The sequence below is a fragment of the Mchenga conophoros genome, linkage group LG22 (assembly GCF_057382185.1).
Source record: "Mchenga conophoros isolate Kocher_MC1m ecotype Shallow Benthic linkage group LG22, M_conophoros_male_GT1.1, whole genome shotgun sequence".
NCBI classification, from domain to species: domain Eukaryota; kingdom Metazoa; phylum Chordata; class Actinopteri; order Cichliformes; family Cichlidae; genus Mchenga; species Mchenga conophoros.
Genome location: NC_140546.1, coordinates 33,780,716 through 33,802,383, shown reverse-complemented (window position 1 = coordinate 33,802,383; position 21,668 = coordinate 33,780,716). Strand labels below are relative to the sequence as shown.

At 42.6% G+C, this 21,668-nt stretch overlaps 1 protein-coding gene across 1 annotated transcript; it reads left to right on the top strand.

Moving 5' to 3' along the window:
• The first annotated feature begins 1,733 nt into the window (after positions 1–1,733).
• lpcat1 (lysophosphatidylcholine acyltransferase 1) lies at positions 1,734–20,974 on the top strand. Its single transcript, XM_085262949.1, has 14 exons — positions 1,734–1,989; positions 7,698–7,837; positions 9,421–9,635; positions 9,899–10,011; positions 10,144–10,204; positions 14,224–14,282; positions 15,394–15,428; positions 15,821–15,875; positions 15,992–16,074; positions 16,147–16,272; positions 16,636–16,789; positions 19,109–19,207; positions 19,759–19,897; positions 20,420–20,974. Exons 1-14 carry the CDS (start codon positions 1,903–1,905, stop codon positions 20,551–20,553), a joined length of 1,500 nt encoding a protein of 499 aa, XP_085119075.1. The 5' UTR covers positions 1,734–1,902; the 3' UTR covers positions 20,554–20,974.
• The last annotated feature ends 694 nt before the right edge of the window (positions 20,975–21,668 follow it).

Below are 21,668 nucleotides of genomic sequence, written 5' to 3'. Positions count from 1 at the left end.
TTTAAAACCAGTCACATTCAAAACTTTGGGCAAATTCTCAGCCACTGTATGTTTACTAAAGGTCAGAAAAAGGGCCATGAAACGCTCTGACTGACTGCAATACTCAGTCCCAAGTGCCGAAGAAACCAAACTGGTTGAAAGATGTTTGGCAACAAACACTGAGTGTACGCTGGCTTTGCTCGAATAAACTAAAGGTTAATATTTGCTGATGGAGGATCAGGGATTCGGAAAACGTGTGTACATGTACATATATTATTTGAACACTTCTAATTTCGCAAAAGCACGGCAGGAAGATTTGATCCAGTGTTTGGGACCGTCCAATTGCTTTCCACTGAAGCATTTGGTCAAAGAAACACAGATTAAATGTTTCCTTTGTTTCTGTGTGAGCTGTGGAAGGTTGTCAAATAGGTAAGTCTGAGTTCACCTGGCAGACTCAGCTAGTGATTTCTGTGGGTCAATAAACGAGTCTTAATGCAAAGCGTCAGCCACAGGATACAATGTAAATCAGCCATCTGTGGCTTTGAAGATCAACAGAGTCTGTTTACACGGGCATTTACTGGCATGTAGAAAATAAATGACAGCAGAAATGGATGGGTGGATCAAATAGAGACAGAGGAAACAGGACTTCAAACGCCTACTGGACTTCATTGAAGGCAAATCACCCGAAGCATCTCAGAGGCGCCTTCCACAGCTAGTGAGACCGTGCGGTGTGCGAGCATCAGCAAGTGACGGTTTCAAACGTCCCCACAGCAGGTTCAGGTTCTTAGAAAAGGATGATCTTGGATTTCTTTCGCTACTGTGATTATGATTATCAATTTGATTTTGATAACTGACCAAATAAATTAATATGCTACAATCACTTGCACATCACTTCATCTAGATCATACTACTCATTTCTTAGTTCTTTATTGAAGTAACAGCCGCTCGATTGCTGTAATCTGGCGAACATGTTGGTGGGCCTCAAAGAAGCAGTGGCTTTGATTCTTAATACTCCTCTAATCAAAATCATGTTGGTGTATTAGTTTTAGTAGAGGTAACGTGCAATATCTCTCGTTATATTGGTAAGGAGCCTTATGAAAGTGTTATATATGAAATAAAGAAATTACATGTTTTTGCAAGTATATTTATGACTCTTTGTGTTTGTTTCTACGATATAATCAATTCAGTCCTTTAAGTTAAATATCTTTATAGAACTATTTCGTCATATTTGTTGCAATTTATGCTGTCCTCTTAACGAGATCTCACGTTTTTTTTTTAAATGTGAGACTGGTTTAAAGAAAAATACTGTTTTCATTCACGTGAGATATGCTTGGCAGATTATAGGCCTATTTACAACAGTTTAAATATTTATATATTATTTTTGCAATCACCGGAGGTTTTTTGGCCCAACTCAGAGTCTTCTGTTATAGATGACCGATTATAAGAAGGCAGATGTGTCAAATTTGATTGCCCTGCACTGTCGTTGCTTTCAAAGTAAAAGCTTCAACACGATGGTTTAAATAACAAGCTCGATGTGAGCTTCCAGCTTAAAAGACTAAAAAAAAAAGCAATGATTTTTTTTTCATGTGCGGTAAATAGCATGGTGTTCACCTCAGTTCGGTTTTATGAATTTTTTTTGTTCACTTTAGCGTCATTACAATGAGGAGGAATTGCGTTCGTTTTATTTTGAAACCCACAACGGGAACACAAACACAGTCGCTTCTTCCGGTTTCATCTAGCTGGCTTGATCTGAAGCATGAGGTGAGCGGCACACCTCTCCACCCAGTCAGCATCATCGGTGTCCGTGACAGAGTGACAGACTGAGGGGGAAGACTTCTCCAGCAGAATAAAATCAGCGAAAGAGTAACAGGACACACTGAGGCACCATTTTTCTTTTATTATTTGCGGGTTAGGTCGTTCACCATGAAGCCTTCAAACAGTCGCCCTTCAGGAGGGGGTAAAAACCCCTTCGTGCACGAGCTCAAATTGACCATGACAGAAAAAATAAAGGTAAGACAGTAAAGATAATAACAAGTTATAAACTGTGTTTGTCTAAGATGATGTTAGATAGACATATTCCTCCGTCCTCCGACCACAATGTGCTGCTTGTTTAGTGACTTTCCTACTTTCCTAAACTTTACCGACGCTTTAATGACGCTGTTTTTTCATGACTCTTATTCGTTAATGTTGACTGGAATAAAAACGGACGAGGAAAACACAGAACACCGATAGGGTTTCAATAACCGACAGCAGTGTGATAATGCTGTGTGGCTGTCTAGGAAAAAAGTTGTTTCCTGGTTCAGGTCCGACACTCAGCTGAAATGACGACAAACAGGTTAAAAGGACAAAAACCGTGCGGTGACAAATCTAGTTTCTGTGCCCCTTTTTAAAAAGCAAAAGTTGTGTCATAGCGGATTTAAAAACATGCTGTGAATTCATTCAGTGTTGAGGAAAATCATGCAAGAGTAAGAGCTCCTTTTTTGTCTTTTTTTAAAAAAAACGTTTGAATGAACTCTATTTTCTCAGAGATAAACAGCAGCACCTGTTCAGTCTTACCCACACAGCAGCACCTGCCATGCAGACCCATTTCCTGCATTGTTGGTGTTATCTGAAGCTTTGTGGGTTCATTGTGGAGTCAGCCACTTTCCTCACATTTTCCTGGATGGGTGTGTAAAGCCAGTCTTGAATCTTAATTGACCGTCTTTTGCATATCAGACATTTGCATTGTTTGTTTATTTAATGTTTTGTTTAATGACAGGCCTATTGTGGATGGGAAGACCTTGCAAGACCGAAACCCTGTGCACTATCATATTGACCTGATTAGCTGGCACAGTGACACATGCTAATCAGCCCAACATACACTTCACTTCTGTTAGGCCACAGTTCTGCATTTCCAGCTGCTTCCTTTCACTGAGTGCACACACAGTTGGGCTGTGTTTACGCTTGAGTTTTAGCCGACGGCTAAACAAGCTGACAGCTAAACAAGTTTAATGTGTACTCAGATAGTCCTCATTAGGCTGCCGGAGTGGTGAAAGCCTGCACAGCAGTAAGAAAAGCAAAGATGGGAAAAGTACAGTTTAAATAAGGCATGTGCTCTAAAGCATGGAAATGTAGAAAAGACAGGACAGCTGTGGCTTCATTCCTGCATCAGTTGGCTCGCTGCTGGAGGAGAGCAGTATGGCTGAAATGATTCCTCATTAATCAAGCGGTTCAGCAGATTTTCTGACTTAAGTGATTTAGGGTCTGCTGACAGCATGCCATTGTCCTAAACACAAGTTACTGATCAACTGAAAATCATCTTATCTAGTTAAAGGTTTATGTGAAAACATGAAGAGAGCCCTGATCGACCCCCTCAGGTTACCTCTCCCATAGCTCCAGGGCCCAGAGGTGTCTGCTTTCATGCTCAACGAAACATACAACGGTCTGAAAATTGGTTCACTGCTGCCTAACCATTAACAAATCCACCGAGATAAGATGACTGAAAAAAAAAAGGCCCGTGTGTGTTTATTATCAACCACTTGACATTGGCTTGCTGAAAGCTTTTAACTCCACCGGCCCCTCTTATTAGTGCCTGAGTGTGTCAGTTTTTCAGTCGGCGTGTGCTTTAAAGTTGGAAGCGTGTCTGTGCCATATGACCGCAGCAGGTCATCGAAGGTAAACTTGACCATGTGTGTGTCTGTGTCTGGTTCACACCTCCTGCTGCTCTGCTTCCAGAGGGACGCTTTTCCACTTGCAGAACCTGTGAAGGGTTTATACGCTCGTGTAAACAAATACACGTTTTGCCTGAAGGAAAACGAGGAAAGCGACAAAACGCAACTTCCTCAGTGCTTTTGTTTCTAGAGATATGGCTGCATGGTTGCTTAATGCTTATGAATCTGTTTGCTATAGGCAGTAGATTGGTGCTGCTCTTCCTGGAATGTCTTTTCTAACTTCCCAGCAAACATGATCACAGCACCGTAAACCAACCAGGTCAGCAAATGAAGCTCATTCCAGCTGAGTCACGCATTACTGAATGGCCAACAGCTGCCAGCTCTCAAGCTCACAAACAAAATGCCTGTGACATTAAACAGAGCTGCGATGTCCGGCGAATGGATGGGGATTAATACCAGACACGGCTTTAACAGTGCGTGTGTGTATAAAGTTGTGTTTCTTTTGGCTTTGATCTGCTACTGCCTGGCTTCAGTTCCTGCTGCACAGGCAGCCGAAATATGACAAATGGTAGGACAGGTTAAGTGCTTCCTGGGTACGCATTCACTGCCTCAATGAAAACAATTAGCCAAGAGCAATTACCTTCCTAACGGGTTAAAACTGTAGCGAGCCACAATACACAGGGGAGCAATGTATCTTGGGAAAATGGTTTGTCAGCGGAAGTGTTAAAATATTTTAGTGGATTTAGATCCGTTGTAATCGTCATCAAGTTTACCATTTATATGAGGATTATTTTTTCTGAAATAGGTGGTTTGTTGAACCTCTAAAAATTGAAACACCCATCATGATATCCCAGTATCAGTCACTCTTATGGCCTCAATCACACAGGCCCAGAGGCCGAGCCCTGAGACTGCATATTCCCCTCAAGTGGTGTCTTGGGGTTTCTGGCTATTGTGTGAAGTTGGTCACAAAGAGGGTGCTAGACCAAAAACTTGCTTGTGATTGATTTAGGGACTATCAGATTGCTGCAGATGCCACTAGTCTGCAGATACTTGCTAACAACCACTAGTAGTGAAACTTTTAAAAGTGTGACGCTGTGAGGTGCAGACAAAATGTGCACATCTGCAGCTCTGCATGTCAATTCGTGCAGCACAACCTGTAGAACATGGTCTCAAAATAATTTTTAATATTTCTTTGTACAAAGGGGAGCCAATAACTACAAATTATGTGTTTTCACCTACAAATGACACGTTTTGCCACATGTCAAGCAGAAATAAATATTGTAGCTGTGCATCTATAGAGCCAGAGGTCGAGGGACTTTAGGTCAGAAATAATAAAACAGTTCAATCTTGATGGCAGTGGTCTCTACCGGGATGACATTTCCCCGATCTATAGGGCATAAGAGGTCACTGCAGGGCATAAGAGGTCACTGACTGGTTCAATGAATATGGAAATGACATGAATCATGTGCTATAGCCTTCACATTCACCAGATCTTAACCTAAGTGAACACCTATGGGAGAATACTGTTCCATCACATCGAGCTAACTTTCTGCTGCCTGGCCAGACCCCTGTGTGTTTTTTGTTTTTTTTGTCACATTTAAGGTACGTGCCAGATGTTTTGCTTTGTCTTTATATGTGTAGAAAGTGAAAGTAGTGAGAAGTAAGAGACTGAGTCACTACATTCCTTAAATGTCTCCTGAAAGTGTTAACGCAACTATACATAGCGCCTTGAGGCGACTTTTGTTGTGATTTGGCGCTATATAAATAAAATTGAATTGAATTGAATGTACACGTATGCGTGTCAAGACTGTAGATTCCTAGAATCTCTTTAGCATTAGGTACAACAGAGCAACCTCATCAGTTACTATGACATGACAAAGAAATTCAGTGACTGCTTTAATCTGAGTTGTTTATACATTTTTTAGTGGGTGAAGGATTAAAACGTTCAATATTGAACAAATTGTGCGTCAATGTACAATAAGAAAAAAAATCTACATCTGTTGATCTGTAGTCACTTTTATTCTGTGTGCTGTAAGTGAGCTCAGTGCTCTTGAAGTGCATTTCTACTGCAAATTTCAAATCTTTAGTCAAGGATCAGCCGGCGTTCTCCTAAAACACTGGAAATTGCACCCCTCTGCCCCGCCCCTGCGTTTTCTTATGCCACCTCTTGAGAGCAGATCCTCCCAGATGGACTTGTTAAGCTCTGATGGTGACGCACAAGCTCGGATGGGTGGAGAGAGGCGTTCGAGCATTATAAATCACCCCCATTGCTGTTTATTTATTAATGCAGCCCTGAAGAGTGCACCTGGGTTCCTGCAGATAGACAACTACACAGGGAAGAAGAGAAAGATGGAGCAGGAGGGGAGGGGGAGGTTACATATGACTCCCTTGAGGGATGACAAAAAACACACCAGTGCAAAGTAGGAGGAAAACTATAAAAGGAAGAACAGCAAGATAAATGAAGGTACAGCTGAGCGACTTGGAATAGAGAGTGAGAGACTGATGGATGGATACGCGAGAAGCATGATTGTAGATCACTGTAAGGCAGGCTTGGAGCTCAATGAGAGGGGGAGCGCAATAAATGTGTAGAATGAAGGGATCAAATAGAGGTCATACGAGCAAAACGAAGGAGCTTTTAAATGTTACACAGTTTGAATTTGCCCTTGAGGCCGTGACTTTGCCAAATCTTTGTCATTACACAGTAAGAGAAGTCATGACAGGTCAGTCAACTCAATTTATATCCTTATCATCCTGTAGTTTTATCCTTTTTACCTTCGTATTTATGTAAAATTATTGCGAACTAAACCCAACACATGTGAACTTTTGTTGGCTAAACCCAATGAGAGTCATCCATTCACCACGAGTGACCTTTACTAAACAGAAACACTAACAGAATCCTTTATGGTCATAACATTAGGCAATAGAAGTAGCAACTGTCAGATCTGAGGCTTATTTAAGGTAATTCATGAGTAATCCCAGAGATTTGATGTGTAGTCATGAACTCTGGTGAACAAACAGAATTTTCACGGGTTTTGTCAGAAAAAGGATGTGCGGCACAACCTTTCCAGGAGTGGACATCCCACCGCATTCAAAGACCAGACTGTTGAGTGCTCAGGCTACAGGCCTCAGTTAGCATGTTAAAAAAACAAACATGTCAGCACATCTCAGGTTTGTAAAGATGCAACTGGACAAACCACAAGACTTCTGGAACCTTGTCCTTGTACAGATGAGACCAACTGGTTTAGATCAAACACAGCATATCAGCACACCTAATACCTCACACCAGCTGAGAGGGGTCATTTAAAGCACACGATCTAGACACATTGTCATCATTGAGTCGACCATGAAGTCTCCTGTATACCGAATGATTCTTCAGTCTTCACTGCAAGTAGAAGATGGCTTTAGTCAGCATGGTTCAATCGGTTGATTTGGGGACTGCTGTTCTTTAAAGCTTTGATATTAGCGATGTTGGAGTTGAGGTTTTTTGTAGGAACAAAGATGTAATAAGCAAACGCTGGATCTGACTGAGAACCTGAGGATGCCGTGTATACTCATTCAGTAGCAAATTGCGAGTCACGGGCTTGCCACACCCAAAAACACACAAATAATGGGATCTTTTACATAGAGTCTGGTTTCAAACGACACCAGCAGTAGAAAGGGCTGTGTGTGAATAAGAGTATATTTTAGGATGATTTGCTGTTAATATATTGACATAAACGTTGTTTAGATGCAAACACAATTAAGCCTATATCCTCCCTTTATTCTTGCTTTCGGTAATCGGCGTTGATAGTGCAAACCGCTGATGTGTGTTGGGCCTTTAAAGCGCGATTAGACAAGCACAGTTAGTGTTAATTATGTGGTTTTGTGTTCTGCTAAAGGCACAGATGGAGTGTTGACACTGTAAAATGTAATAGCATGTTTCTCAGCTGTATAGGAATGTATGCTATGCTAATTATTGTTTTTTTGACAGTTGGCTAAAACACAGCAGGGATGTTACAGTAAACAGCAGGTTGTTGAAGTGCAGCAGAAGTGTGACTGTTTGTGTCTCTGTGTGTTTTGTCCCTGCAGATAGGACTCATGTCAGTTACAGTTTTTCCGGTGCGGCTGCTGCTGGTCTCTTTCCTCATGCTGCTGGCGTGGCCCTTCGCCTTCACGGCTTCTCTGGGACGTTCGGAGTTTGCGATCGAGCCTCAGTCGTGGTGGAGGAGGTGGGTTTGTGTGAAAGCACCCATGTGCTACTAAGACTTATGGGATTAGACAGAAATGTGTGAAAATCTCAGCATCCTGTAAATTGTATTGCAATATATAATTATAAATTGAGATGCTGACTGTTGCCCACTGTCTGCTCAGTATAACATCAGCATGCTGGTATGCTTTTATACAAATGTTAGTTGTGTGAATAATTAGAGTGCAGCACTCTGTCATTTTTACAGGTTCTTCGTTACTGACAACCTCTAAAAAATAAAATATTGAGCCCATTGTTGTATTTAAAACACAGAAAACACAACATTAGTGAAAAAGACTGCGGATTAATAAAAATTGTTGCTAAAAACATGAACAGATTTAGCCACTCACTCACATTCTGAAGATAAATATGTCTATAGCAGGGGTCTGATGATGAGTGTCATATCAACCATTGCATTAGCAATAAATTTAATAACGCTCTATATCAACAGTTACACACTATACAGAACAACTTTATAGAATTATATTTGTTCGCAGGTGTTGGCAAATCAGCTATTTTGAAAAAAAAAAACCCAAACAAACACTTTTTATCAATAACAAGAACACCAACAGCAAAGGAACTATACAACAGAAAACGCAATGCTATTTATGGTCTCCTCACAACACTGATAAGAAAAATAAACTGGGCCAACACGGCATGTTTGTTAATACAGAGACACACATGTTAATGTGATCTCTGGTCTCCCACTCAGAGACACAGGTCTCCGAGTGTCCAGCATTCAGAGGCTACCTGAGGACACTCGTGTGGAGCCAAATACTGTCAATAAGGCCTCTGCAGTGTTCTTAAGACAGTAAAACTTGTCAGGTAGTGACGTCCAGCAGGTGAGAATGAAAGCTCTGTGAACACGCACAGCTGTGGATTTCTGGTTTGATCAGAAAAGAAAACATTGGTCCAAACACCTGAAAGTCTTCGAATGTATCCATGTATTTCCGTGGTGTAGGGCTGTTCGATATAACGATATATATCGGATGAGGATATAAAAACATCTATCGTTTCGTTTTACGCTATCGTTTGTTTCGTGGTGTCGCAAAATAAACTGTTTACGGCAATATTTTTTTTTCATCGTTTTGATGGTCACTGTAGTGGCTATATTCATTTCTTAAAGTTCTCTCTTTCTCTTATATTTTTTAATATAACCACACTATGGACGGACAAGCGACTGTTTTTATGCGTTGTGGTTAGCAACAACGACGGTAACAGCATCGCGTGTCCGCTTGTTTATGTTCCACATAGACCTTTCACAATAAAACTCAAGATCATGTGAATCACGTGAAAGAGCAGATTATTTACGGATGAGAAGTAAAAAAAAAGAGCTGCCAGGTGCTAAAACATAAACCTTAGAGTCAAACGTTAGAACAGGCTTTTCCCCGCAGCACGTCGTGTAATAAATGCTCACAAAGAAAACGGCGGCCGTTACAACTTATGTCTAAAAATGTATAGTTTCATGCATTGGGTGAAGTGTCGGGAAGTGTAAATTTCAACATCGCTTGAAAACTCTGCCAGCTAGCAACGTCCCTCTGCAGCTGTCTGTGTGTCCTTCGTCAGGTTTATAGACCTGTGTCTAAGAGCGATCATGCGAGCCATGTGGTTTTGCGGAGGTTTCCACTGGATCAAAGTGAAGGGACAACGGGTAGAACCCTCTGAAGCGCCCATCCTCACTGTGGCACCACATTCTTCTTACTTTGATGCCATCCCAGTCACTATGACCATGTGCTCCATAGTCACCAAACTGGAAAGCAGGAGCATCCCAGTCTGGGGCAGTAAGTGCACATTTACTGAAATTCCTATAATAATGTACAGCATATGCACAATGTAACAGAATGCATTCAGACAGGTAACTAAATAGATTTAGCTGAGCTATAGATGCCTCCAGATTTTCTTTCTTTCTTTCTTTCTGTGTGACAAAGACTGTGCATTCTGTTAAGTCAACTCTCCATCAGTTTTCTTTTATTCAGTGTTTTGAACATTAATTTACTTGTTGTGGCTTACTTCCAAAATCCACTTCTTCATCATCCTCTCCCAGCTTTGATCAGCTACATCAGGCCAGTGTTCGTGTTTCGGTCAGACCAAGACTCGAGACGAAAAACTGTCGAGGAAATCAGGCGGAGAGCGTGCTCTGGAGGGAAGTGGCCTCAGGTAAACTACATGCATATACGCATAAGGGCACAGAGATCTGATCTCAGCTGACACCCGGGAATTTAAAGGTGATAAATTAAAAGCGAGAGCAAATTCAAACAAGAAATGAAGAGCGATTTGTGTCTGTTGCAGATCATGATATTCCCGGAGGGGACCTGCACCAACAGGTCGGGTCTAATCTTATTCAAGGCTGGTATGTATTCAGTCCACTTCCTGCTTTGGCCTGACTGTAAAGATAGTCTTTTGTGTGTTTATTCTTACTGGTTCTCAATAAAACTGCTCTGAACTCGTCATGCATGCAAACTACCTTGATAAAATCTCATTCATTTCCATCTAGACCCACCATCAAGTCAGAAATTTTCACTCGATGGTAAAAGGCTCACTATTGCACTGTAAATGAACCACGGCAGACCCGTTCATGTTTGCTTGCATTTTAGCATCTATGTTTATTTCCACAGTTGTTGGTGCTGTAACACTGCAGTGTTAGGCTGCGGCTTTCCAGCCACCAGCCTAACACACACCAGCAACAACAACCAGACTTTTAAGCCAGTGAGGCGTGATTGCGGATGCCGCTCAGGTGTGTCCGCCTTCCCTGTAGCAGCACTGCAGACCACGCCCCGCTACATACCCGCATCGCCCAACTGAGGCCGGGGAGCCATCTGGTCGAATCAGCCCTGACCGTCGGCACCCCTGGTCCAGCTACCGGGAGGTGTCCATTCAGGTGACCACCCACATATCCAGTGGGGCTGGTGACGAGGTGGGTCTGGGGACCAGCAGCTTGGCGGGCGGCTGCTGCACAGGATCACACAATGCGCCAGCCTCTGGTGGAAGTGAGGCCGGTCCGGACAGCATGTGGACCTCTGGTTTGGCAGGAGCCTCGCGCGCCTCAATCTCCATCTCCAGCTTGGCAGGCGCCTCAACCTCCATCTCTGGCTGCGCCGATCTCTCACACACCTCGTCCTCCACCTATGGCTGGGCAGGTGCGTGGGCCCGGCGGTTGCTCAGAGGCCCTCCTCTGGGGAGCAGGAACGGGTGTAGGCCCCTGCCTGGCAGCAGCCGCTCCCACCCATGGAGTGGGTATGGGCGCGGTGGCTGGCTGCATCCTGCCTGGCCTCACCCTGGTGGTCAGGATGGGTGCCAGAACAGTCTGGACCTCCTCCACTCCCTCGCTATCGGGGAATGCCGGTGGGGGTGGCAGCGGTGCTGGCCAGAACCCGATCAGAGCTGCCAGATTTTCAATCCTCTGCCTCCCACGTTCGATCCGGTCTGGGAGTTCTTCCTGCTGGCAGCGTGACACCGCCGGCTGCAGTTCCGCCATGCCGCCTGCTGGGTTTCGGCACTACTTTAAATGAATCATGGCGGGCATGGCACCACAGACCATACCCCGCCACATACACCATCTTCCCCTTTTGCACAACTTCCAAACAACAGACTAACCGACTAGTTGCAAGCAGCGTAGTCGAGTAAACTCATTTTACCTACAGCTGACTTTGAGCGTAAGTGGGACCGACCGGTGAGACTACATGATTTAATGTGTAAAATTTCAGAAAAGGTTCAGGTAGTTCACTGCGCAGACTATCGTGTAATCACAAAATAGAAAGTTGTCGTTAATTCACAGAAAAATATCTTTTCTTTCTTTTTTTTTTTTTAAAGTAAACATTAAAATGCAGCACGGTGGCACGGTGGTTAGCACTGTTGCCGCACAGCAAGAAGGTCCTGAGTTCAATTCCAACATCAGGCCGGGGTCTTTCTGTGTGGAGTTTGCATGTTCTCCCCGTGTTTGCGTGGGTTACCTCCGGGTACTCCGGCTTCCTCCCACTGTCCAAAGACATGCAGTTTGTGGGGATAGGTTAATTGGAAACTCTAAATTGCCACTAGGTGTGAATGTGCGAGTGAATGTGAGTGCGAATGGTTGTCTGTCCCTGTGTGTTGGCCCTGCGACAGACTGGCGACCTGTCCAGGGTGTACCCCGCCTCTCGCCCTATGACAGCTGGGATAGGCTCCAGCGCCCCCCGCGACCCTGAAAAGGATAAGTGGACGCGAATGGATGGATGGATGGACTTTAGTAGATAAAAAAAAAAAAAAAAAAAAAAACACCCCAAATAGTTGCTAAAATCCAATGTTTGGTTGGTTTTTTTTGGGGGTTTTTTTAACATGTAATTGTTTATCTATTAGTTCATTGCTCATGTTGTAGTACGGATGGCACTGGGGGGTGGAGGTGATAATACAGCTAAGTTCAAAACCTATGTGCTCCTTCACATTTTCTAAAGCTGTCTAGTGGACTAGATTGGATTCTGGCCCCCGCACCTTATGTTTTACTTTTCTAAAAGGATCAAACAAATACATGAATAACTTCATTTATCCCATTAAAACATTTGTGACAATTAGGTTCATTGTTGCCTTTGTTGCCTGACGACTGTTTGGTTATAGTTCTCAGTAGTGGGTGTGTCTGTTAATGGAGACACTTGGTCTGTTTGCTTTGTTCAGTATACATTTCACGTAGTGTGCGTGGACTTGTAAACGATTATGTATGAATGAGGCTGACTCCATAGCTGCCAACTGGAGGTGTAGATGTCTGGTTAAATGAATTTCTCTTTTGACACAGTGAGTCTGGAGGTTCGGTGACTTGCTTCAGGACACAGAACTGTTGCACTCATCTCTTTATATTTCTGCTCACATCCCGTGTGTGTGTGTGTGTGTGTGTGTGTGTGTGTGTGTGTGACGTTGTCAGCCATTGTTCCCTGCCTGCTCTGTCTAATCCCCTTGCTTCCAGTCCATAATTCGGCCATTCGCAGTGAGCCTTGTGGGTCACACTCTGTCCTGCTTTCACTCACTGTGTGAGTGTCTGGTTAGATCATTGTGCGATGTGTTACCGGTCCTCTCTGGATGTGTCTCCTCTTGTTACATCTCATCACTGGCTCCCAGCTCAACAGATAAAGTGTGTGTGTGTGTGTGTGTTAATGTGCTTAAGCCACCTGTGTGTGTGAACACTGCAGTTATGTCCTTTTCTCGTTTCAGTCTTTTAATAGAGCGTTTCTTTCCTCATCTGTCTGCCTGTCCTCTTACTATAGTCTCGTCATTATCATTCAGATGCTGCAGATCTCTTTCACTCCTCTTCACGTTCTCACAGTCTCACGAGAAAACCGATTAAGTATAACTTTATTCATTTTAAATGCAGGTCTCAGCCACTCATCAGTGTTTGTTGGCGGAGACTCTTTGTTGATTTACACTCTAGTTAATATGCCAGCTCTCCATCAGCCTTTCCATCACTGATATTAAACAACTATTAAAATCCTCCTCGCCCTGCCTCCAGGGCTTGTTATTCAAATACACACTGAGCTAGGTGATTCATGATGCATGCGTCTGGTTTTCTTTTACTTACTTACTGTAATTTTTTCAGGTTGTTGTGTAGTTAGCTTTATGTGTTTCATTTACAGGGTACAAGGAACTTGTTATATATTAGATATCTCATTTCTATTTCTTTTTTTCTAGCAACATTTTCTTGAATCTTGGAAAAAGAAAACCCGGTTTTAAATCTACACCAGCTGATTATAGGACAGTTTTGATGATTTGGTGACTTTCAGCTTGAGCTACATGTTCACTGTTTTGCTGTGATATAAGCAGCTTCATTCACAGCAGCATCAGGCAGATGTTTTATCCATCAAAACTCTAAAAACCTATTGTATGGTCTGTGGCCAGCATTAAACAGCAGACACACAAAGTTGGTAAACTGAGCCTGATGCTCATGTGTAATATTTGTAACCCTTTGCAATCCATTCATAAGTTACTGAATAGCTTGAGTAGGTCTTTGTCCAGTGATAAATATTGTATGTAGCTTTTATCAGCCTGCCCATCATCAGCAAGATATAATAGAATTCAATGGAAACGCTCTGTCCCTGTTCCCTATGTTATTTTGAGGTTATGATCTTATCACTCACTAAACCAGTTGATGCAGTCCAACTCTATTCTTTTTCTGTACTCATAAAATCTATTTGGAAACCCCCTCCCCATCATTTTCCATCAAATACTGCTAATTTCTCAGTTACTTTGACTCTATAAAAACAAATAAATTTGACGTGTGACATGCCTGACACAAGATAAAGAAGTAGGATTCAAATAAAAGCTTTGAGCTGGGTTTGGGGACAATCGATCACATTTAGCAAAAATACCAGATTGTTCTCATCACCTTCCTCCTCCTCTTGTCTTCCTCAGGTGCTTTCATCCCAGGACTCCCAGTGCAGCCAGTGATACTACGCTACCCAAACAAACTGGTATACACCATAAATCTTGTCCTTTTCCTTTTGATCCTATTCTGTGGCTCCTTCCATACCTGCAGCTTTAGACGTAGGTCACGTCTATAGTGACTCCACGTACACTGTACACACCCACACTGACACGCCTGTGATGCAGTGAGTTCTTTCCTTCACATTAGTGTGTTCCTCTTGTGTTGAATGAGCTCATGTTGTAGTGGGATGATATTTCATCCTTTGTTTGTCTCTCACGCACACACGCATCGTACATACGTGCGCATGTACACATGCACACAGAGGTGTCATGTCTCTCTCTCAGCACCTCTCCCCGCTCTTTCATTAAACATGCAGCTCCTGTTACCTCATTTTTCTTTTCATTCCCTCGAAAGCCTTTGTCACCGTTTCCCGTGGTGCTCGGTGTACTCACTGCGCTGACGTCTTTGACACCGTGGCACCGCAAGACGGTTAAGTGAGGCAGAGAAGGTGAAAATAAAGGACAGGGTGACTGCTTCTTAGTTTGTTTTTTCTCTGCGCACCACAAGATGTGCTTCCATTCAGTCTCTTTGCATTTGTTAATTTAGTGATGGCCGCCTTCTTCGATGCGAGGTCAAGTCAGGTCATGTTTGGCAGCTCTCACGTTATGAGACTGAGTGTGGAATAGCAGCACGCAGGAAGTGTTGTGGAATTAAGGGGGTTTTATGTTTTGTGTTTTTTTTTTTGTTTTTTTTTGGTTTGTTTTTATTCTTCTCTCGGTTGGGGGTGAGGGGAGGGTCCACAGCTTTATTTCAGTCGTCCTTCCTTCAGGGGAGCGTCGCTATTGGTTAATGCAATTTTGAATCGCAGCCTACATTGTGTCTGACTTTTAAATGTGATGGCCATGACCCTTGCCTTGAACAATATATTAGACTATTTCCATCTTATAAAATAGAAAGTGAGGTGTTTTGCTTTCACAAAGCAAAGTTGAGGCTTCAAAAACAATATTCTGCAAACCAACAGGTGGTTTTTCTATACAGGCTAGGATCTCTGCTATGTTTCACTGTAATAAGTGTGCCTCACAGTGATTATGGATACATAAAGAGTTTGTGGATTTGTATAAAACTGCTTCATGGGGTGTTTGGTTCTCTCTCCACAGGATACCATTACATGGACGTGGAAAGGTCCCGGAGCGTGAGTGTTTCTTTCTCTCACACACCTTTACAGTCACTGTGGGAATACGCTGGGAATATGTCTGCGAGGCTGTGTGTCCAGGACACTTTTGTTCCATCAGGGAGCGTTAAAAAAAGCACAGCATGCAAAAAAAACACACCAAAAAAGGGACCAGGTGCTGTTTTTTTTTTTTTTTTGTTTTTTTTAGCCGACCAGAGCAGAGAGGTGCATGTGTAACGGGCTGGTTAAAAGCAAACATCGTCGTCTGGTGTGATCGACTCCAGCGCATTCCCAGGGTTACATAGAATATACACAAAACAACAACACACACAGTCTCCCACTCTGTGTTATTAAAGTTACAAGCTGTTTGTTTCCATCAGGTTGTAGATGAAGCTGTTTGTTCTGTCTTCCAGGTTTCACATTTTGTGGCTCACTCTGTGTCAGCCTCATAACTCCATTGAGATTGAGGTGAGCGGTTTCGTATGACAGAAGTCAGCAAACTGACTTATTGCAATTCATTATTATGTTGCCGAGCAGTATGATCAGTGTCACAACAACAAGACTGAGTTGAACTCTCTCTTTAGTACTTGCCTGTTTACAGTCCATCGAACGAGGAGAAAGAAAACCCCGCACTGTTCGCCAGCAACGTCAGAAAGCTCATGGCCAAGTAAGTGTCCGATGATCAACGCACGCTTGCTTTGGATGTTCTTGACTCAAAACTTTTTCTCTGTCCTCGTAGGGCGTTGGACCTGCCGCTCAAAGACCTGTCCTTTGATGACATTGAGATCAGCCTATCGCGCGGCCCTCTGGGCATATATGATTATCGCAGCCTCCTAGAGTTCAACCAGCTAACATGTCGTTTAGGGTAAGTGGTGGGAGACTGGAACGACTAGTTAAACTGCTTGGTTGATGGGTGCTGAGTCAACACTTTGGGAAAAGTGTGTAAACACTGCCACCTATTGGTGGCTGAGCAGAAACACACACCAAAACCAAAAGCCAAAATAAAAAACCCCAATGAACTTCAATTTACGAGTATAATTATAACCATGTTGGACCTCTTTTTTTGTTTTTTTGTTTTTTGTTTTTTTCCCCCTGGATTTGTTTTAAAAAAGGCTGAGGAAACTCCACACTTTGTACTGTCTTTTTTTTAGTGTTGTTTCCAGTATGACTTACTCTTATTTAATCTGGCTTCTTTGAGGTTTTTCCTTTTTTTGCTTCGTCCTAACAGACTGAGAGCAGCAACAACAGACAGGGTGCTTGAAGAGCAGGCCAGGAGAGCCAGGAAGCTCCAGGGAGACAAACTGGGTTTGGAGGACTTTGCCCAGTTCCTCAACCTCCCTGTTACAGACACACTTAAAGAAGTTCACAGCTTCTTTGATGAGGTAAACATGAAGGAAGCACAAGATATAGCAAAGGGAAATGTATAAACGTGGATTTAATGTTAAGAAAAGTTGATTAAAAAAATGTTTTTTTAAAAAGATCCAGCAATGCTCAAATAATCACACAAAGTTATAAAATGAGCTTTACAGAAAAATACATAAAAATCTGTTCTTTTGTTGCTTTCTGCAAAATATAAAAACGATAAAATTCTTAAAATTTGTTTCAAATTCATGAAAATCACAATAAAATAAAATAAAGTTCTCATAGCAGAGAATAAAAAAAGGTAAAGTCAATGAATTTTACTTCAGAGTTAATGTGTTTGCAGGGTGAAGGGAAGCGGTGAGGCATTTTGGGCAGGACTGACGGGCCACAGAGGAATGTTTAGGATATGAGGAGAATGTTTGGAAGTTTGGAGGCTTTTGGAAGAAATTGCAAAGTTTTCTTCTCCTGCATTTTTGATAGAAACTAGTTGTAGAGTTTTAGATTTTTGTCATTGAATCTGTTTTTAGTGTTGTGACCATTTAAAATGAGCATAGTTTAAAACCAGATCTGCTGCCTTTAATATTCCACTTTATCGGTAACACAACACAAGCTTTGTGTGGTTTAACTCTGCCTGTATGTATCCTAAAAAGGTAAAAGATACATTTCTAATAGTGAGCCACAGTTGGAACAGTGCTTTTCTTTGTGGCATCCTGATACATAAATCTAATAATAAACAGAGGGTTTTACAAGGTGCTCAAAGGAGCGACAATTTTTCAGAAACTCCTTAAAAAACAAACACAAAAAAAAAAAAAAACAATTTCATGAGCTGAATCCTTAAATTAAGACTAGATGGTTTTCTCTGTACTGTGTGAACAATCACACAGTTACAGTCTGACGTTAATATGGAGGCATGAACATTAGGCATTGTGATGGTCCACAGGCATCAACAAATAGATGTTTTTCTTGCTAGTTGTGAGCTCAGCAGCTTCATCTGTTTGTAAGAAGCAGCCAACCATAAAGAAGCTAATTTAAAGGAAGGGGAAAGGCAACCGAAACAGTGTTATGTCACAGGCTCAGTATAAGCTAAATAAGGATTATTATGAGCTATGAGTCATCCAAAGCTTCTCTAGTAAAATTCTTCAGGAATAAAAATATGCAGCTGGAAAATTGTAATGAGTCCACTTTAAATTTAAAAATTGGGCGTCTTTGTATGTAGACTGAACTTTGTGTGGCTATCTAGTCCTAAATGCAGTCAAATACCATCATAGCCTCTTTAAAATAATAAAAATAATTTGATATTGATAAAATACTTTAATTGGTTGGGCTTGATAGTTAGCTGGGTAGATTCTGTCTATGCTGACCTCTCAACAAACGTCCATCCATCCATCCACCCATTTTCTTCTGCTTATCCGGGGCCGGGTCACAGGGGCAGCAGCCCAAACAAAGAAGCCCAGACCCCTCTCTCCCCAGCCACCTCCTCCAGCTTGTCCGGGGGAATATCAAAGCGTTTCCAGGCCAGTTGCGAGATATAATCTCTCCAGCGTGTCCTGGGTCTGCCCCGGGGCCTCCTCGTGGTGGGACGTGCCCGGAACACCTCACCCAGGAGGCGCCCAGGAGGCATCCTTGTCAGATGTCTGAACCACCTCAACTGACTCCTGTCGATGTGGAGGAGCAGCGGCTGAATGGCTGAACTTCTCACCCTATCTCAAAGGGAGAGGCCAGCCAACCTTCGGAGGAAGCCCATTTCCGCCGCTTGTATTCGCGATCTCGTTCTTTCGGTCACTACCCGCAGCTCGTGACCATAGGTGAGGGTAGGGACGCAGATCGACTGGTAAATTGAGAGCTTCGCTTTTATACTCAGCTCTCTCATCACCACAACAGACCGGTGCAGCGTCCGCATCACTGCGGCCACCGCACCAATACGTCTGTCGATCTCCTGCTCCCTTCTCCCGTCACTCGTGAACAAGACCCCGAGATACTTAAACTCCTCCACTTGGGGCAGGAACTCATCCCCGACCCGGAGTGGGCACTTCACCCTTTTCCGGTTGAGGACCATGGCCTCACAACAAACATGTTATATTTAAATAAATTAAATAATTAAAGTGCTTGGGCTAAAAGTGGTCTATGTTTAGTTTGAAACCTTGTCTATATAGGAGCTATGACACTGCCACAAAGTTAAAATCAGGGTTAGTGCTTAGTAGGTGAATATACTAGAGACTTCATATGTACACCACAGTCCTCCATTTCAATCGATAACATGGTCAGATCAATGGATACTTGTGCTGTAAGTGTGGGGCTTATCCTGCTCCTTTTGTTCACCGAGGTGTTTTTGTTCCCAGCATGGAGATGGACAGATAGACGTCAGGCGCTACGTTATCGCTCTGTCGACCGTTCGTCGACCCACAAAGTCCATGGAAACCCTCAAACTGGCCTTTAAGGTAAGTTTTTATACTGCTTACTCCGGTTTAACATACACTGACCAACAGCTGAGCAAGTACACCTTGCTAGTATCAGCTTTCACCCTGAGAGATGCCTTATAGCATAGATTTAACAGGGTGCTGGAACCATTCCACAGACACTTTGGGCCATAGTGACATGATGATGCAGATTTGTGAGCTGAACATCCACAGTGTGACTCTCCTGTTCCACCACATTACAACATGTTTTCTATTGGATTGAGATCTGATGACTGTGGAGGCCATTTGAGTACAGAGAACTCATTGTCAAGTTCAAGAAACCAGTTTGAGATGGTTTGACTGGAAGCTAATCTGAAATTCTCAGATCAGCCTGACTGGACCAGCAGCCAGCAGCCACCCTTCTTCCTCATTCTCATGCTGGTTTGATTCCAGCCGGTCCCCTTGACTGTGTCTACAGGCTTAAATGCATGGAGTTGTTGCGCTATGATTAACCTGTGCTCATTAACCAGTTTAACAGGTGTACCAGCGTAGGTTTCCTAGCATTGTGCTAACGCTTCGTGCCGGGTTCGCAGATGTACGAGAGCGAGGAGAGCGGGGAAATCCTGGAGGAGGAGCTAGCTGGCATCTTGGAAATCATGTTAGGAGTGAAGGAAGTGCGACTTTCAAGTGTGTGCTTAACGCTCGGACCCGACACAGGAAAGATCACTTATGGTAAGACCCTGTTTCTGTTTGTAACATGTTTTAAGCATTTTAACACATTGACAGAGATGTCAAATTATTTATAGGACCATTGTACTAATGAGCCCACGTTAGAGATGATTGACAGCATCTGTCAGTGTGTCCCCCACTTCGTCTGTGCTGTCACCGTCACATTTGATTTCTTCTCGGCTTTACTGAAGAAAATAAATACCATCTGTTAGACGAGATTTTACATCCACCATCTGCCTTTTCTAGAAACTGTCAAAGCCTCTGTGAGCATTCTTTTCTTGTCCAATAAAAGAACCTTTTTATTTTTACCATAAAACAACCCATCTGCACAAAATAGCCACTTTCAGTCCGATCTCTAATGATCTAGAATGATCAGAGTAATTATGCTAATGCTGCTAAACAAAAGAGCTAATTACATATGCTGTTTAGATGCCACATATTACATGTTATATTTAAGTTTAGTGTTTTGATTATTAAGAATGTAAAGTTAACATTTGTTTTAATCTCACACTCCATCTCTGCCAGATGATCTTCTTCATTACATCCAGCAGTTTCCACACTTTGCTCTGGACTGCCTCCACTTTAAAGACCATCCACGGGATTTCTGCACAGGCCGATCTCCGAGCTGCAATGGCCAGAGCCGCAGCAAAGACGACTAACTCACAGACTCAAGCCACTTTTTTACCTTCTCTATCAGACCCCATCAATGCTGTCACAACGGTGCCTTCAAGTGCAGGTAGAGAAAGGGCAAAACTTTTAGGAAGAGTATGAATTCCTGATCCAGATAATGTTTTTATTTTTTTATTTCTTTCTTTGCCTTCCTTTATTTTTAATGCCCACTATAATATTAAGATACATTTTGTGTGCTCCACAAATATTTATATATATGTTTATAAAGAACAGATTGAAAAAGGAGGATTTTATGTATCCTTATGTATTGGAAGGTTAGCATTGTTGTTATCTCAGGCTAATGGACACTAGCACAATACCTGCTGTCGTGTTGACACTTTGCATCTCGGCCCATATTTATGTGTTTATATTCCCAGATTACTGCCATTAAAGTTTCACGCGTCACCAGCATATTGCAGTACATTTGCATAACCATTTGCATTACAATGTCCAGACTGTGTTGCTTACTGTACAAGTACCTTTGAGGGTGTTACTGCATCTCACCACACATTCAACAACAAGCTTGTTCATTTAGGTGTCTGCTTTATGCAAAGTCAGAGATAACAGCTGTGGTTTCTGAGCTGTAGCACCAGCATCGTTCTCCTCCTCCTCCTCCTCGTTGGGCCTCACCACTGGGGTTTTTGTGCTGTGTTTAGATTGCAGGGGCCTCTTCAGTGATTCTCTCCCCAGCAGAAATAACATGGAAACTTCCACAATGCATCGGCTCTTGCCTGCTCTCCTGACAGCAGGATTGGATGCGTTCTACTAGTAAATAGCAGGATTATCTGTTTTTCTTTTTTTCCTCCACAATAAAGTTTTCAGAGTACTCTCGGGTTCAAAAACTGCTCTTAGAGATTAGAATCCAAAAGGTTCCTCATAAGAGAAAAACTATATACAAATTAGAGCATGATTGAAAATACTGACAATTCTCAGCTTTAAATGACATTTCAGATGATTTTTCATGTGGAGTTTTAGTTATTAGTGAAAATCTGGATGAAATGTCTGCATTTACCCAGACTGAAGTTAAAACACTCCCTCAGTGCTTTCACTCCTGATTTTCAAAAGCACGACTAAAGAGGTGCCAGCGTGACAGCTGTCTGATTTC

Coding starts and splice junctions, on each gene's coding strand:
- lpcat1 (XM_085262949.1), top strand. CDS start 1,903: ATGAAGCCTTCAAACAGTCGCCCTTCAGGAGGGGGTAAAAACCCCTTC. Junction 9,636..9,898: donor GAGCATCCCAGTCTGGGGCA/GTAAGTGCACAT, acceptor ATCCTCTCCCAG/CTTTGATCAGCTACATCAGG. Junction 19,898..20,419: donor CACAGGAAAGATCACTTATG/GTAAGACCCTGT, acceptor CATCTCTGCCAG/ATGATCTTCTTCATTACATC.